At 41.9% G+C, this 17,778-nt stretch overlaps 1 protein-coding gene across 1 annotated transcript in view; it reads right to left on the reverse strand.

Moving 5' to 3' along the window:
- The window catches only part of STK17A (serine/threonine kinase 17a), a 31,866-nt gene that overhangs the window by 12,171 nt on the left and 1,917 nt on the right, over positions 1-17,778 (reverse strand). Inside the window, exons 3-4 of the mRNA XM_015424959.1 lie at positions 17,626-17,774; positions 2,157-2,369 (exon numbers count right to left, since the gene is read on the reverse strand). Coding sequence (XP_015280445.1) covers positions 2,157-2,369; positions 17,626-17,774 — 362 coding nt within the window. The remainder of the gene's footprint in view (positions 1-2,156; positions 2,370-17,625; positions 17,775-17,778) is intronic.

Consider the following 17,778-nt stretch of genomic DNA (forward strand, 5'->3'; position numbering starts at 1 on the left):
CATACCTTAAGGAGTGCCTACTACCTTTTGGACCTACCCAGCCTCGACATCATTTCCGAGGGTGCTGCTTCAGGTGGCACCCCAACCTTCTTGGTCATGGCCCTGAAGTCATGGAATGCCCTCCCTAGGGAGACAGCTCTATCCCCCTCTACTGTTGTGTTCCACAAGACTTATCTGTTTTGTTTGGTCTTCTATCATTGACCCTCCTTCCCACGTATGTGTTAAAAGTATATATAATTTTTCTGCTACCTTGGAGACCTTACGTTTTGCAGAAAGGCAACGTAGAAATGTTTAAAATGAACGTGTCAGCCATACTGAAATCAGATCAGTTCCTTATGCAACTACTAAGCTGTGTCTTGACAGTGGCAGCGAGAACTAATGCCATTTAGGAGAACGTGTGTCTTCGTTTTAGACTCAAGTCACGTAAAAACACATTTGTATGTGATGTAGGAATTGTGAGATTACTACGAATTAGCTGCATTAAAACAGTCGGCATTCTTATTTTGGAAGAAGAACCTGCAACGCTTTCATATTAATGTATCATGCATTATTATGGTTACAACAATAATAAACCTTGAACTGGTAGCATTACATTCTCTTGCTAAAATAATCCCTACAGCACCAAATTAAGAAGATGCTCGCATTCATGCCAGTTATATTCCAATGAGTCAAAATGTTCCAGGAATATTAGCAATCAACTTATCATAAGACAGTCTATAATTATGTTCTTGGAAATCACACACACATGATGATACTCCAAAGTATTGGTCACCACTATTAAGATGCTCCAAGCTTCATGCATTCACAGTTTCAAGAACAGAATACAACAAGCAGGGGAACCTGCAAGGATTTTTTTTTGGGGGGGGAATCTCTTTTCCCACTATTTACTCCTTCTCTTCCCTTAAAGCCCTACAGTTTCCCCCCTTTCCTGCTTTCTTTTCTCCTCCCCACCCACCAGCCAGCCTACCTTTATCTGCCCCCCACTCCCAGCATTCCCCTTCTTCCCTCCTGGCAGCCTCTACAGAGGAAAACTATGCCCCAAATTTGTGGTGCCTGCCACTGGGTCCAGTTGTGTGGTAGGGAACCTGCAGGGACTTGCAGGGGGCACATCACTACCCCATGCATCTACATTCCCACACTATTTCTTCTTTTCCTTAATTTGGGAACTGCAATATTCTCACATTTTACTGCTTCCTTCTTGCTTCCCACTCACCAACCATCCTACCCTTTATCTGCCTGTCATATTCAGCTACATTTATTACTTTCTTCACTTCCACCTCACAGTTTTCTCAACAATGGGCACCCAAAACAGCATATTCTCCTCTCATCCATTTTATCCTTACAACAACTGAGGTAGATTAGGCTGCAAATGGCCCAAGGTCACCCTGTAAGCACCATGGCAGAGTGGGGATTCACACTTGGGTCTCCCATATCCTAGGCTGAAACTCTTAACTACTATACCACACTGGCTTTTGGGGCTGTGAGCTCCATTACCTTGAAGGTGCTAATTTGCAGCCATAAAACCCTTAATAGCTCAAAGGAAACATGTCTAGAAAGTTGCCTCATACCACTTACAGTCACCAAAATTGTGACATCTGAGCTAACTTACACATTCTTACCCAGAAATCTGTCTAATTTTGTTCAATGGTGCTTACTTCCAACATAAGTGCACACAGACTAAAAATATGAGTCACGACAAGTCCGAAGCAGAAATATTTCCTCAGCTAAGAATTTATAGGCTGGCTTCTATCCTTTCAGTCTCCGCAATACAAAGGGAAAAAACCCCAGCCCAGGTTTATTAAACTGATAAAGCGATTCTGGAGACCATATATGTGAAGCACTTCAAACCCTTGGGAAAAAAAATGTAAATCCTAAATTTTAAAATCAGGAATATTTAGCATTATCTTTAGACCTACTACAAAATGTGTTTTTGTACAGGTGTCATTTTAAGTGCATATTCTGTACTTAGCTTAATATTTACCTCAATATATGCATCTTTTTGAAAGTTGTAACTTGCCTTGAGCCTTAGAAATGAGGTGAGATGAAAACTGAATAAGACCAATAAGCTGAAGATACTTTTTTACCAAATTGTAACATGTCACTGAATAAAACATCTCTCATTTGATAAAATAGACATCGTAATGATTGATACTTACTATTCCAAAACCAGGATAATTTCTGTTGGCGTCTCATAGACTTCATGCAAGCTAATAACCCAATGGTTGCGTTGTGCCAATTCCAGAACTGCTATCTCATGAATTATCTCCATCCGGCAATCTTGACCCTTTCGTCGTTTTCTCATGAATTTTGCTGCAAACTCTTTTTCTGTCTCTTTCTTTACGCACTTCTTTACCACCGCAAATTTCCCCCTATAATGAGAGAAAGCACGTTGGCAGAGATAAGCAGTGTGCAGTTTTAAGCTACACTCCTCACAGAACAAGCCCAAAGTCCAAGGAAAACACAGTTGCCTGTGTCAGCTGCCAGGTTTCTTCCACCATATCCTCCAGTGGTTGACACGCGACAAATATGTAAAAGTACAGAAACAAAACACATATTTGGGGTGTTTGCTAACCTCAAACTTTTTTATTTTTGTATTTTTATATGTGCGTGTGTGTGTGCACCTGGAAGTTATGGCAACTTCTGTTGACTGCCTGTGCGTGCACCTGGAAGTCATAGTGACCTCTGGTCGCTGACCCCTACTGGGGGGGGGGGCTGGAGGATATTCAGAGAGGTGGCTGAATAAAGCCTGCCCCTGCCTCCTGACTGCTGGTATTCCAAGGAGGTCTCCCATCCAAGTACTTGCCAGAGTCGACCCTGCTTTGCTTCTGAGATCTGATGAGATCGGGCTTGCCTGGGCTGTCCGGGACAGAGCCTAACCTCAAACTCAATTCCGAACACCAACTGTCAAAACCCCCCATGTTTGTGGCACCAGAAGTGAGTGTCATAAATATCCAAACTTTGAACCCAAGGTACTGAAAAGGCATATTATTAAGAGAAACAAATATCATCAATCACCAGCATTGTTGGAAAGCTGGGTATCTTGTTCCATCCCAAGTGTAATCTGTCTACAGTGAGATAATCTGTCCAATAAAGGCTATTGCTTTCACCAAACCTACAGTACTCTGTAACAATTCACACGAGTGTCTGAATCAGTTGCAAAAACTCAGGGGACACTGGTGGGGACCAAAAAAAGCACCATAATGGCAAAAAAATATTGTTGGCAGGTTGTTTTGTGCTCCAGGTGTCCATGTGTGTATACAACAAGAAAACTATGTAGTAAATCACTGTACTTTGAGGTCATTGTTTACTAATGGTGCAGGTGACAATGTTCTAAAACGGGGAAAGTGTAAAGACGCTTCTGTATGCATTCTTTAAAAAAGACTAACTGGGGAAGAATTTTAATTAAGCCATCATAATCAACAAGCACCTGATACATTTGGTGCACATGCAAGAATTCATTTTGTAAAACAGTTCTCTTTTTCAAAACTGCAAGTCTTGCTTTTTATATACTCGGAACAACAAATAATGCTACCGAAATGCATAGAATGAGAGAAAGCCTTGCTTTTCTTTTAAGGGCATTGAACTATTCATACCTAAGGTTCAGCTGATCTAGTATTAGAAGCAAAAAACCCGAGAATGGATTTTAACTTCACTGAACAGACTACAAAGAAACAAACTTTGAATTTCACTCTCTTGATCTATTCCAAAGAGACTTCCACGGGGATGGCTCCACCACCAAAAACTCCTCAGATTGGACCACAGCTGATCTAACGGACCTGTGCAAGCCAACAGCCAGCAAAACTGATGTTGACAATTGGGTGGTGCACAGGTTCATGCCAGTAGAAACCATCCTTCAAGAACATGGGTCCTGGTCATGAGGGGCTTAAAAAGGCACAAACCAGCACCTAGAATCGAACCCACAAACACAGGTAACTGAACTGTTTCAAAGTGAGTACAGTATGATCAGACCTATGCATGTCAGTCAATAGACAAACAGCTGTACCCTATACCAACCAAAGCTTCCAGATTATCATCAAGGGCAGTCCCATATACAGCATGTTTCTACAGTCAAGCCATGAAGTTACAGAAGCAATGAAAAAGCAGTTACGTCTAACAGGAGAGACCGTTTGTAAACTAAGTATAGTTGTGGGGGAAAGCATTCTCCACAAACGTGTAGACCTGATTCCTTAACAGGGCAGGACCAAAACTCCAGACTTGTTACCGAGTTTGTCAGACAACATCCAATGTAAAGTATAATCTTCAGAATCTCAGTCCTTCCAAACTGCAATACTTCTGCCTTGTCTGAATTCAATTTATCCTCAGCCACGATTCTGACATTCAGGCACTGATGAAGAACAGAATAAGACATTGGAGGCAGCAAAGAACTACGAGGGAACACCAGGATACCCAACCCTAAAGTTCTGGATGACCTCACTTAAGTCTCACATCAAAAGCATTAGCAAAAGCACCGGTCCCTATGGAATACCACTAAATCGATGGTACAGGATTTTTTCTAGATTACTAACAATGACCAGGCCCATCCAAACAAGTGACTGAAACCATCCTAGTACTGCTCCTTTAATATCTGCCCTGGTCTGAAAGTGTCTCAGCAATACAGACAGGTCTATTGTACAAAAGAAAGATTGAAAGCAGAAGTGACGCATTTCCTCTGTCCATCTGCAAACAGAGATAATGTACCAGACCAACATGCGCCATCTCTGCCCCATCTCCAGGCCTGAAGCCAGAACGAAACTAATCAAACCAGACCCATCCTAAAAATGTGATTCCTAGATTTGATGGGGACAAAATGAAGCTTAGCAGCAGACACAGGCAAGTCATTTCCCCACTTAAAATAGAAAGAAAAATAAGCTGTCCGGTTTTACAGCTTGCAGCCTGCCAACCCTTTTTTGAAGTCTCATGTGGCATGAAATTACCATATCCAACACAGCTGGGCCCTATGAACCCAGCCCTGTATTAACCAATTACACAGGAAAACCTGTCCAGACTCTCAGCTTTTATTGGTACAGTTACGTCTGCAATCCTGTAGTCAGTCTATGCCAGCTAGAGAGCCACAGGATGGTGACTGAGTCCCTGTGTCAGCAATCCTGAAAATACACTGGTGTAACATCCCCATGACACCAGTGTAAGGACCAGAGTTGGACAGCGAGTGAGGGAATCAGTTGGTATCTTTAACTCCTCCAATACCTCAAGCCCATGGCCAAAAGTTTAAATGGCAAAAGAGGTGGCGTACATTGTCCTACTCTACAACGGACAGCCTGAAATAGCTGCCTACTGTCTCCCGGGCTGCCTGTGCTACTCAACAAAGCATAGGATTCTAACAGCACAGCACACCATATATACCACTGCCAAGACACCCATATTTCAGGCAATTCTAGTTGTGTGCATGGCACAGGACTATACCACTCAGGGTTCATACTGTTCCACTTAGAGCCCGTGCATACACAAAAGGTGGGGAGGAGCTTTGGAACACAAAAAACAAATACAGAGAATGTGCTGCTAATACTGGTCTCTCAGAACTCCTACAGGAACTTCACCACAGATACCCAGCAAAACCTGCTATTCCATTCTTCCAGTTGCAGGTCCAAGGACAACGATAAGGAAAAAAGTAAGGAAAAAAGGTCCCCATGCCTCAAAGGAATTGATGCAGCAAAGTGAAATGTCCTTCCTTTCCCCACTGCACCATCCAGCAATATATTGTCACCACATGTTGGTTAACAACCCTTCCTCTGTCAACAGGTCCAGCAGTATTTACGACACTAGGGTACAAAATAAACATGCGCCCTGTACATGGGGATCCTCTGGCCCATGAAAGACCACATGCAGGTGAGGCTCCACCAGGCATTAATGAAGGCAAACAGGGAGGGGAGCCACCTCTGGTGAGCACAGGGCAATCTACTCCCACCACTGCAATTACAGGTTACATACTCATTTCCATTTTACCTTGCAGGGTTACAGCCAAGACACACACAGCAGGATAAACAGAAATTAGCTGAGGAGTTGCTGCATAAGATATGCTTGGATTGCCCAAGCTTTTTTCCTTGTGTATCTTCCTGTCAAAATGTCATCTACCATTCCAATGTATTTGAAAAAGTGTGCCTTGCACACGGAAGCTCATACCTTGAATAAACCTTTGTTGGTCTTAAAGGTGCCCCTGGAGTCTAAATTTGTTCTACTGCTTCAGACCAACACGGCTTACTACCTGGGTCTGTCAAAATGATAGTTTGGGTAGTATTTATTACATTTTCATCCCACCTTTCTCCCCCAAGGAACTCAGGGTAGCTTGCACCACTTCCTTCTTCATTTTAGCCTGAAAACCACCCTGTGAGCTAGGCTAGGCAGAGCTTCATGGCTGAGTAGGGAACTGAACCTGGTTCCCTCCTAGTCCTAGTTAAGTTCTTAACCACTACATCCACAGGCATACAGGGATTGGACTTCAACCTGCAGGAATCCATGGAGTATAGAAGTTAGGTCTCCTACTGGAAGCAGCACAGTGATTCATACACACAAGAAGCTGCCTTCTACTGAGTCAGACAGCTCATCTATCAAGGTCAGGATAGTCTATTTGACTCACAGCGGACTTTCACATCACCTGTGACACAACGCTTTTTTAAGTGGAGATGCCAGGGACTGAACCTGAGATGTTCTGCATGCAAAGGAGATTCTCCACTACTGAGCCACACCCCTCCTAAGGGCAAAGTGTTGTGTTTACCTCATATATTCTGCTGCATGTGAAGTGGGACATGGAAAACATCATGGAATAGTGCCACCACTACCATGCATTACCATGCACCGTTATCACACAAACGTTGTAGGCATGTCCACCTGTGATTAGTGCTCCAGTGATGCTCCTATGATCACAACTCCTCAAAGTCCGCCCCCATCTCTCTACCTAAACAACACAGGATACCTACTGCCCTCCTTCCAAACAGGTAGATCACCATGATCATCAGCCAGTTGCTCAGAGTCTGCAGATATTAACAAAAGGACACTTGGATCTCTGTCCCCTCCCTCCCAGGAAGACCACCATCTCCAGGGGAAGACCAGCTTGGGCAAAGGAGCTGCAGAGAACCTGTTTCCCCCTCAATGCCAGTAACAATTCTGCTCAACTGCCAGTTACCAAAATACATTAAGGGCAGGCCTTATGCTACCAGTTATTAGGTTCAAGGGCTGTTGACTTTTTTTTTTTAGAAATATATGCAAGGCACCTTGAAAGATAGTCTGACAAAAAAGGTGTAAAACTTTAAACAAATTGGGCTATACTTGCACTAGCATATGTGTTGGGTATTACAAGTTGAAAACACTCAGTTTATCTGGGGTTAAATGTTTGTTTATGTTACTCACAGGAAGTCACATGTTTCTCATGTAACCAATGTTCTTTAGCTGTAGGAATGCCCTGGAATTTTCTCCCTGATCTAGGGATTTGATTGGGACTAAAGTGTCAAGGTGTATTACTATTTTATGGCTTCTCTTCCCGTCTTTGTTTGGTGTTCTGAAGAAACAAGAAGAGCAGCCATAATCTCTTTCTTCTAGTTTTTGTCTTTGTATTGTAAGGATGTAGCCGGCTATGCTCTTTTGTTATTTTCATCCCAGTTACCCTTCCCCATGCTAGAATTTAGTAAAAACTTTATATTTCAATCACACATGGACTCTCAGTCTGAAGTATTTTACTCAGGCTCTGCTGGGCTATATTATCTCGGCTAAATACCATTTTCTCAATACCTCACTATCACCCAACAATATTATTAAATTATGCAGCATTTGTCCTCTTCTAGATTTACCAATCAATGCAGAATGTTATGTCTATTAAATTATGCAGCATTTGTCCTCTTTCTAGATTTACCAATCAATGCAGAATGTTAGTTTCTTACTATTCAACACTATAAAATTTTACCTATGCTAAGCAAGGAAGGTTTAAAAGTTACTTCCAAAATAACTAATAAAACTCAATTTCAAGTAAATTTTGAACCATATTGCACATGGGGGTTTTATTAGTCTACTGAATTTCAGCTTGTACACTGACGTTTTCCCTTCCTTAAAACCATTCCCAAGATCGTTATCCTAATGCTACACAGACATACAGGCTTTCAAATCAATGACAATTAGTTCCAAGTAAATGCAGCTAAGGGCAGGGCGTGAGAATTTACTTTTAAAATCTTCAAGACCAAGAGAAAGTGGAAGACTGGTGCACTAGAGGAATACAAATTATTTCATCCAGGGAAAGAAAGGTGATTCTTGGTTGGGCATTCATGGGCTAGGGCTATTTATTGCAAGGCTGAAATTTAAATAATAAAAGTGGGAATACTCAGTAGACTGAAATGGTTTCATTACCAAAATTTAATGTTTGCAGTATGGTATTGCCTAAAAATCTGAAAGGCTTCACTGGATTTCAAAGTTATTAGATGGAGCTCAAGGTTATTTCTTGAGACTACCAACCTCTAAAAGCATGGTTTATGCTGGCAGGTCTCCTAGTTTGAAGAAAAGAAACAAAGGCCCTACTGATTGCAAGTCAAGCTCGATAAGCAAAAAGCTTTTACGTCATATGTTTACCCACTTTCTTGTTGCCACGGGTTCCACTAGTGAACGACTAAGAATGTGACATCAAATAATAGTTTCTTAAAGTAACCTACAACATGTCCTGTCACTATTGTGAGTTCTGTACTTATTAATAGTAACTTCAGTGAGGAAATTAATCTTTGTGAAGGTGTGAAAGAGGGTTTGAAAACAATGGGACCACATTAGACTATGAATTAATTCTAGATGTCAGCATCTTGTATGGGGATACTCACCAGCACCCAATACATTTTGAGAAAAAGAAACAAACGTCGTGGAAATGCTTTATTCACATATCCTACTGCTAGGAGCTCTCTTCTCCCTCCTCACAGAAAGGCTGGTGTTCTTTTACAGCTCAGTCTGAAATATGCTTATTCAACAAGTCCCAATACGCTGAACAAGACATTCCCTAGTAAGCAGGACTGCAGTCTTAAAACTATTACCACCTCTCAGATGATACAAAGCTATAGGGCAGATATGAATCTTTAATTGTACTTTGTATACAGTAGGTTGGACCAGACTAAATTTTCTTCAAATGGAAGCACTTCCACCAGTGGAATGGAACTTTTCAGCACCATCCTCTCCACTGAAGCCCATTTATCTCCCAAAATGCCACTCCTGAGGGACAGCGGACCCTCAGGAATAACACGAGAAGCAAATCAGCAGCAGGAAGAGGGAACGGGCAGAAATGACACCTCCCTTTAGCGGAAATTTCTAGTCTGGATCCAACCCAATTTTCAGTTTCAAGAATTGTGTTACAGGGGAAAACCTAATGTATTATTATGGTCATATGATCTTACACAATTCCAAATTCTTGTACCCTACCACCAAAATTTTGAGTATATTGTTCATTAACATGCTGAACTTTATTTAAGACCAACAGGTCAGGGGAATAATTTCAAGTAATTCTATATTTCAGCTGTATCATAAAGAATGAACTTTTTTGTTGTTCTGTAGAATGTTGACTAGATTAAATTTCTCAATAAGGATACTGCATGCATTTTTTTATCCATCCCTGACCTTCTGGAAACACTTTTGATTTCTCACTTTTCAGCCATCATTTGCCGAATTAATTCTGTTCCTACTGAATTGCTACTCTGGATTTAAATACTCAGGCTAAGGAAATGTCAGTATCTTACCTTTCTTCTGTGCTTGTTTCAAAAGGCTTTGAGGCATGCCTCTACCATATATGCAAGTATGTAGCTACCAATGCTCCCTCTAAGCTGTGGAGTCTTGTGGGCAAAAATTCTACTTTGTGAGCTACTGGCATTAAAGTTGAGAGCGAGCAATTTGGCTACTGCATAAGTTAGTCTGCTCTTGAGCCATCCTTTGTGAGCTAAGACAAAAATCTGTGAGCTGGAGGCTACAAAACTATGAATTAGCTCACACTAACTCAGCTGGGTGGGAACACTGGTAGCTACCTCCCTAGATCCACACTAATGCCCATTACAGGCACTGATAATTCTCCAGCAAGGCATTCTTAATAAAAGGTGGCATTAAATTTATGATACTATCTGAAGATCAGTGTGAGAAACCTGACTTTATATTGGCTGTGATTTCCAGAGTACTGCCTGCTTTCATGGCTCCTGTCATTTTACAGTGCTAAACCTTTGTTCTGGGAGTCTGCAAAGCCAATGTCATGTGCCTTTCCTCTGTCATCCAGACAAAGGCTAGCTTCCCTTCCCTTACTTCTTAATCTTTCCTCATTCACCATTAAATGTTCTAATGAATCTCCTAGTCAGGCTAGCCCAGAAAAAGTTAATTATTAATTTAACCATACATTTGAGTCAGCACACACAGTGGAAAAACCTCTGGTGTATCGGGCTTCTTTGACTGCAGAAAAGCCGAACTTCACCTCTTGCAGTCTCTAGTACTTGTAAGGTCTTGACTGGTTTAAATCAAAGGTGGTGGTAGTCAACCATTCCCGGTGCTAGTCCCTCCCCTTACTGCCCAGTATGAGAAGACTCTAGTTTGAATTTAATTATGTGTGCTTGAAATTAATGGAAAGTAATTTTCTGCCACTTAGGCCTGGATAAAGCTTGGAAATGAATTTAAGCGCCTAGAACCCTACTATACTAATCCCATTTGTACAGTATACCAAGATATTTTTTAAAAAAATATATTTTTAATTTATGTATGTATTCCAAGTAATCTTATTTCTTAGGAATGAAGATAACTACATCACCAGTTCTTATAAATAGTCTGCTAGGACAAATGTTTAGTATTTTTGTTGTAATTTAAAGATTTTTCCCAGAAAGGTATTGGACGATACAAGTTTTTGAGGACGGTTATGACAGCCCTGCATCGTGGCCTTTGGTTTCCTACACACAGTTCTTTAAAAGGACTCCGTGGATTATGTAATGCACCAGAAAGTAGATGGTAGAAGTACCATGTATACATAAGTTTCCTGTATATATTCATATATATTCTGCCCAAACTGTGAGAGGTGGTCATCATATGAACTACAATATCATTCCTTCAGAGATATCAAATGAAACTCATGGCTAAAATGTACTTCTATTAAAAAAAAGTACAAGTGCATTTTTGTGAAATATCAAGCACTGGAAAACTGTTAGCAACGTATATTCAATCTTAGATGCTCTCAAGAGTAAAAGGAAATTAAACCAAGTATACAATCTAATACAATAAACAATACACCATACATCTAATTCCATAACAGGCCACAGAGTGTAGATTAAAAAAAAAATCTGCACAATCCAGCCAGGTACAGACAAGAGAGAGTTCTCTACAAACCTGAAGAAATCTTTAAAAATATATATATGGGGATTAAAGCTCCCCCAGATAATAGTAACAGCTGTAGCTTTAAGAGAAGAATGTCCACTGAGATCAAGTTCCGAGATCTCAGGGCTATTTGGGGGAAATGCTAGGCAACTACAACAATATTGCTTAACCTTCTACCAGGGGTGTCTAATTCATTTGTTATGAGAACTTGTTGGGCTGGGCTATGTGTGTCATAAAAGGTAATGCCAGGCAGCAGAGATATAAACTTTATAAAGGACACAGACAAACACAAAGTTTTTTTTTACCTTTAAATAAAACATTTCCAGTTAGTTCAACACCCCTGTATCTAAACTTTGGGTTTCTGTAAAGCAAAGCTTGTTGGGGGGAGGGGCCGCAGGAGCGGACCTAGAGCTCAAAACAGCATTGTAAGCAGTGTTCCCTCTAAGCTGAGCTAGTGTGAGCCAGCTCACAGTTTTTTAGCCTCCAGCTCACAGATTTTTGTCTTAGCTCAGGAAGGATGGCTCCAGAGCAAACTAATTTATGCAGTAGCCAAATTGCTCACTCACAATTTTAATGCCAGGAGCTCACAGAGTAGAATTTTTGCTCACAAGACTCCGCAGCTTAGAGGGAAGAGTTCCCATTCCTATTCCCGTCACATCCCGATAGAGAACTTTACAGAGACAGGCCCAACTATGATCACCACTACGAGCGCAACTTGGCCAAGCCTTAATGGTGGTACTCACCACACAATTCAGACAGACTTTTTCCTGGGAAGAGGCTGCTGGGGGAAGGAAGGAGGAAAAGCTGAAGACCGGGTGGGGGGGAGATTAGGCCCTTTCTGCTGCTATTCATCTGGGCGAAAAATAAAGGAGAAAATGTGTGTATGGAGGGGGGGGGAAGGGTCAGTATATTGATGTGCTGATGTCACTTCCTGCATGACCAGAAGTGACATCAGTGCATCTCTAACGAAGTCATTACATTGCTGGCGATGGCCCTCTCTGCCTCGGTGAGTCTCCTACCAGCTGCCAGTCTTGTGCTGGCAACCCTAGGCAGATGAAAGTAGGATACAGGAACTAAGTGGACTGCCAGGGAACAGAAAATACTGGGAGAGGAGGATACTGGGGAAAATGAGATGCCCCGCACAAATCCTTGCAGGTCCCCCACTTGTTCACATCTATATTTAATGCATTTATATCCTTGCATTCAGAGATGGTTTAACATGAGACATACAATTTAAATCATAAAATCAAATGATTAAAAAAATACCTCCGTTATAAACAAAAAGCAGTTTGTTTAGTTGCAGAAGTATTATGTCCAGAGCACAACATATTTCACAGGAAAAAAATCCTATTGTCAAAGCAGGATAACATGTTTTTAGATGTAACTTGAGATACAAATGAATTTGAGCAATAAATTGCTCTTAGAGCTTGACTTTAAGGGAGGCAATACAGTGGGGTGGATCCTGCCACTCTAGTGAACAAAGTCCGAAGCCTTCCTCAATCTGCAGGAAGCCCCTCAGAGGACGGCTGGATCCACCCCAGTACTTATGTATGCATTTCCTTTTTATATGTACTATGAATGATAGATGAGACAAATAAGAACTCAAATACTAGGGAGAGGGGAAGGATCAGTATTTAGCAATCCAATCCAATGTAGTAATGTTGGGGAAAGTACTTCCTCATTTGCTACCTTCTAACAGCACCCCCAATGGCAAACACTCCTAGGCTGGACACAGACAGAAAAAGCTGTACAGCCATATTGGTCCACGCAAAATTCAATGTAATACCATTTCTTAAGACTAAATTGTCACAAAAGATTCAACAAGCTTTTGATACCTGATGAAAAGTGTTCGTCGCCTCAAAAGCTTGCACAATGCTTTCTGTCAACTGATACTATCATTATCTTTAGAGTAAAAAGGTAAAGGTTCCCTTGCTTGAAAGCCAGTCGAATCTGACTCTAGGGTTGCGGTGCTCATCTCCGTTTCAAAGCCGAAGAGCCAGTGCTGTCCGAAGACGTTTCTGTGGTCATGTGGCTGGCATGTCTAAACACCAAGGCGCACGGAACGCTGTTACCTTCCCATCGAAGTGGTACCTATTTATCTACTTGCAATTTCTTGCTTTCGAACTGCTAGGTTGGCAGGAGCTGGAACTAGAGACGGGAGCTCACTCTTTCATGCGGCACCCGGGTCTCGAGCTGCTGAACTACCGACCTTCCATAGCCTGCAGTTCAGCGTCTTAACCACTTGAGTCACCGCAGCTCCATCTTTAGAGTATTTTATTGCAAATTCCTGTTATCTAGAAACAGTGCACTGTAAGTCTTTACCAAACTCACAACATGCGTATTGGTACAGTAGACCTATCAGAAGCACCAGACATCCAAGTTCTGTAACCTCCAACTTACTACTATTTACTCAGAGCACAGGGAAAATACACCTAGGAAGCCGTGGACCTCAGCCTGCAAGATCTGAGCAAGACTGTTAATGATAGGATGTTTTGTAGGCCATTAATTCATAGGGCTGCCAGAAGTCAGAAGCGAATTCACAGCACGTAACACAGACACATAAGAACCAGTCAATGTGCAGAATGTGTCATATTTATCAACCATCGTTGTACTATGCAGCTCACATCCTGTCTAATTACACAGAAGCAAAGTCTACTGGTGCTCTCATATGCGACACTAACACTGTGATCCTAAGCAGTTACATTCTTCTAAATATATTAAAGTCAATGAGCTTAGAAGGGTGCAACTGCATTTGGAACTGCACTCTGAGAAGTACATTTAATCCTCCTGCAAACTTCACACCTCATATAAATGTTAATACAGATAACTCAAGAAAATCAAACACATATTCCAGCTTCACATGTGCATTAACAGATCTGAAACTAACCCAATTAAAGCCTCAAGTATGAATCCATCTAATGACTTTCCTTATCCAGTTTATCAATTTTAATCTACGATTGTTAAAACAAACCCCTTAAGCCTTTAATTTATCAGACTGAAGGCTCAGTATAGAATTATGAATGCAATACCTTAGAACAAAACAGCCTACATATGGCTGCATACCACGCATACCTTGTGATCCAGGACCTTCTGCCTCCAATTTACAATAATCCCTGAGTTATTCCACCTGCAAATGGACATACATCCAATGTAGACCCCACCATTTCTTTTTGCATTACTTGGCACAGTCATAAGGAAACAGAATGAAGGGTCTGAGCTCCACCAGTTGCCCTCTCTGGCTTAAAACCCAAGAAATAACATGACTATGTCCTCAGTTAACTAAAATATTTTGAGAACACCTTAAGATTGAAATTTTAATGCTGAACTGATGCACATCATTCGGTACACACTGGACACTTGATCTCACCCAATTGCAGAGCACAGTGTTAATTTGGTTGATACTATGCTCAAATTTAAGCAAGTCTAACTGGCTGAACTTTTTCATTTTATGTTTCTTTGCAGTTTAAGAATATTTGTGAGGACCCCCTGACTATCAGAAGATGATCTAATAACTTGCATGACTCATTATGCATCTTGGGAACAATTCTCATGTTAAGCATGCAGATTCAACATTTGTGTACAAAGATTATCTGTTTTTCTATCAGTGGTACTTAGACACTCTTATGATTCCTTTAATATCTCAAAACAGCTGGCATTTGGAGACCTTGTTAATATACAACTTAACAAAAATGAATTGAGATTTTGATTAAATATGAACTGAATAACATTTAAAATACTGAATATACAAACAATTAACCTTACTACAAAAAGGACAACGATTTTAAAAGGTGAATAGGACCTGTACTGCAAAGTATCTTTTCACATGGATGACATTTTTACAGCTTGTATACCTAAACAAATATTAAAATCTCATATACCCATTTTAAGAAACAAAAATATTGTTTCAAGGCTGTGCATATATTGCTCACAGTGACCCATCCTTAGAGGGTCCAAAGTTACAACTTTGATCCTTACAAACGTGTGTTTAAAATACCAGATGAGGCCTGTTTGTGTCTCCTGACTCAGAGCTCCTCTGTCTTAGCCTTGAAAGTTATAATAGCCTTGGGTCTTTAAGCACTGATGCCCAGACAACTGGAAAAGTTCTGTCCAAAGTCATAACTGACTTCAGTAACGACTATGCTAACACTTTGTTATTTAAGGGGGGAGTGGATTTTTCACTGGCTTGTCGTATCATACTTTAGAAAGGTTGCATGCAGCCCAAATGCTACAGATGTTTATTCAGAAAGGAATCCATGAGTCCAATGGAGCTTGATCCCAAATAAATAAATGTAAACAGAGTAATACATTAATATATGAAAGCCTACTGTACTATGTATACATTAATGCACATGTTTTATACACAGAGCAGACAGAGGTATAAATCTGAAGAGTCCTTTATACCGTCAAAAATTAGTAGTGTTTCAAAACTAAACAAATGCACTGGATCAAGTAACAGGTGGTCGTCCCCCCCCCAGACCATCGTGCAAGTTCTTGAGAACTATGTTCTTTTACATTAAGCCAAAATCTCTAATAGTTATTTAACAGAAAGGTTTGCACATACAATAATACGTGTGTCTACATCCCATCACACAAGTATCCCTCATCTATCATTTCTCACAGGCCATTTTCAAGAATCCTCATATCATTTGCATGTCGATTACTCATCCAAACGAAAAGCAAGTTACAAATGCTGCTATGGCAGCAAAACCAATTTTGACTACTCCAGCCCAAGGGAGACATCTCCCCCCCACGTCCCATACAGTAACATACAAAAGCTAGGCCTCAACTGCTGTTAACGTCAACTAGAAAACCATGATGGAGAGGAGAAAAATCTACCCCCCCCCAACACTCTTGAGTGTGTGGTCTGGACCATCACTATCAGAAACACCACAAAAGGAGAGTAGGAGTAGCCCAGTGCGCACATATGCAGGTACAGGTTCCTGGTCCTTACAATATCCAAGTCTGCCCATCACATACACATGCCCTGCTATGCAAGGAGAAGAATTTTGCTAGTGGTCTTTGGGGCAGGGGTGGAGAAGGGGAAAAGGCACATGACTTATCTCCCCAGCAGGCCCTGCTTTGAAACTTTAGGAACAGTGGTGGCGGGGTGGGTGGCGGCAGAAACCACAGCAAGGGGGTGTGTGTCCAGTCTGGTTGAGAGAGGGATTAGGGGCTGAGTCTGGCTGGAGATTTTACCCTGCCTGACATCCAAAACAAAAGGGAAGCTTGCCGGGCGTATTCTCTCCAGACAGCCCATTCCCCCTTCTCCACTTTACCAACCCCTCTCAGCAAAACCACCCAACCACCAACACTAAAAGGTGATAAGGACATGTTACTATAAAAGTAACCTTCCACATCGATGGCATTTTTACAACTTGCCTCTCTCAACAAAAGTTCAAAACCACATCTACCAGTCTCTTAAAACCAAGAACATGTCAGGGTTGGGCATACATCACATACTACTGGATATTATCCAGGCAGGGGTGCTCTGTGAGAAGGGGCAAGGACAGTGTTAACCTTCAACCCACAAGTACAACAATGGTGGAAACCCATGAACTCCACTAGTCATTTCCTATGCTATTCTGAAAAACCCCACCCTTTCCCCAAGGAGTCCAGGGCACTCCTCCCATCTCTCTTCCAGTTCACCTTTCCCAACCACTCCCCTGTGAGGCAGGCTGAGCAGAGAGCACACAAGTGGTCAGTCAGAAAACGTGGGATTTGAACCCAGGCCTCCCAAAGCTTAGCCCGACGACACCCTAAGACCACTTACACCTACAAGGCACTGCCCGGCCACACGGACTCACTGTTACTTGCTACAATCGTCGCCTGCAGCCCGCCTTTCCCGCTGATACTCAAGGCAGACGGCAAAATAAGAAGCAGCAACTCGGTTCTGAAAAGCGAGACCGCTGAGAAAGAACACAATGCAAAAATAAATAAATAAAAATAAACGCAATGCCATGTAAGGCATCACAACTGTACGTTCAACATGAGCAAGTTTTTGCCATGTAAGCCGCCCTGAGCCCTACGGGGGAGGGCGGGATATAAATTTAACAAATAAATAAATAAATAAACATTCGGCTATGTACGGTTTGACATAATTCGCGAATGTGGATGAAAAATAACTGCTGTTATTTACAATCCTTTTCTTTTAGAAAAAGTTATTTTAAAAAAATAAACCCCTGAGCAACTGTGCAGGCGAGTCGGGCCAGGTCTCTGTGCGCCGGGAGAGGCATCATTCCCACGGCGGGTCCAGCAAGGAAAAGGAAAGGAGGGGGGGGGGGAGAAGAGAGGAAGGGCTCCCTCCGTCCTCACCTGCCCAGTTCCCGGCCGGGGCTCAGGCTGTAGCGCTCCTGGAAAGGCTGGGTGAGGATCGGGGTCCGGATCTCGGTCAGAAGCCCCCCGCGCCGCGGCTGCTGGGGCGTCCGGCTGCTCCGGGAGCGGCTCGGCGGCGGCGGCGGCTTCTCG

The sequence above is a fragment of the Gekko japonicus genome, unplaced genomic scaffold (assembly GCF_001447785.1).
Source record: "Gekko japonicus isolate JY-2015 unplaced genomic scaffold, Gekko_japonicus_V1.1 scaffold1918, whole genome shotgun sequence".
NCBI classification, from domain to species: domain Eukaryota; kingdom Metazoa; phylum Chordata; class Lepidosauria; order Squamata; family Gekkonidae; genus Gekko; species Gekko japonicus.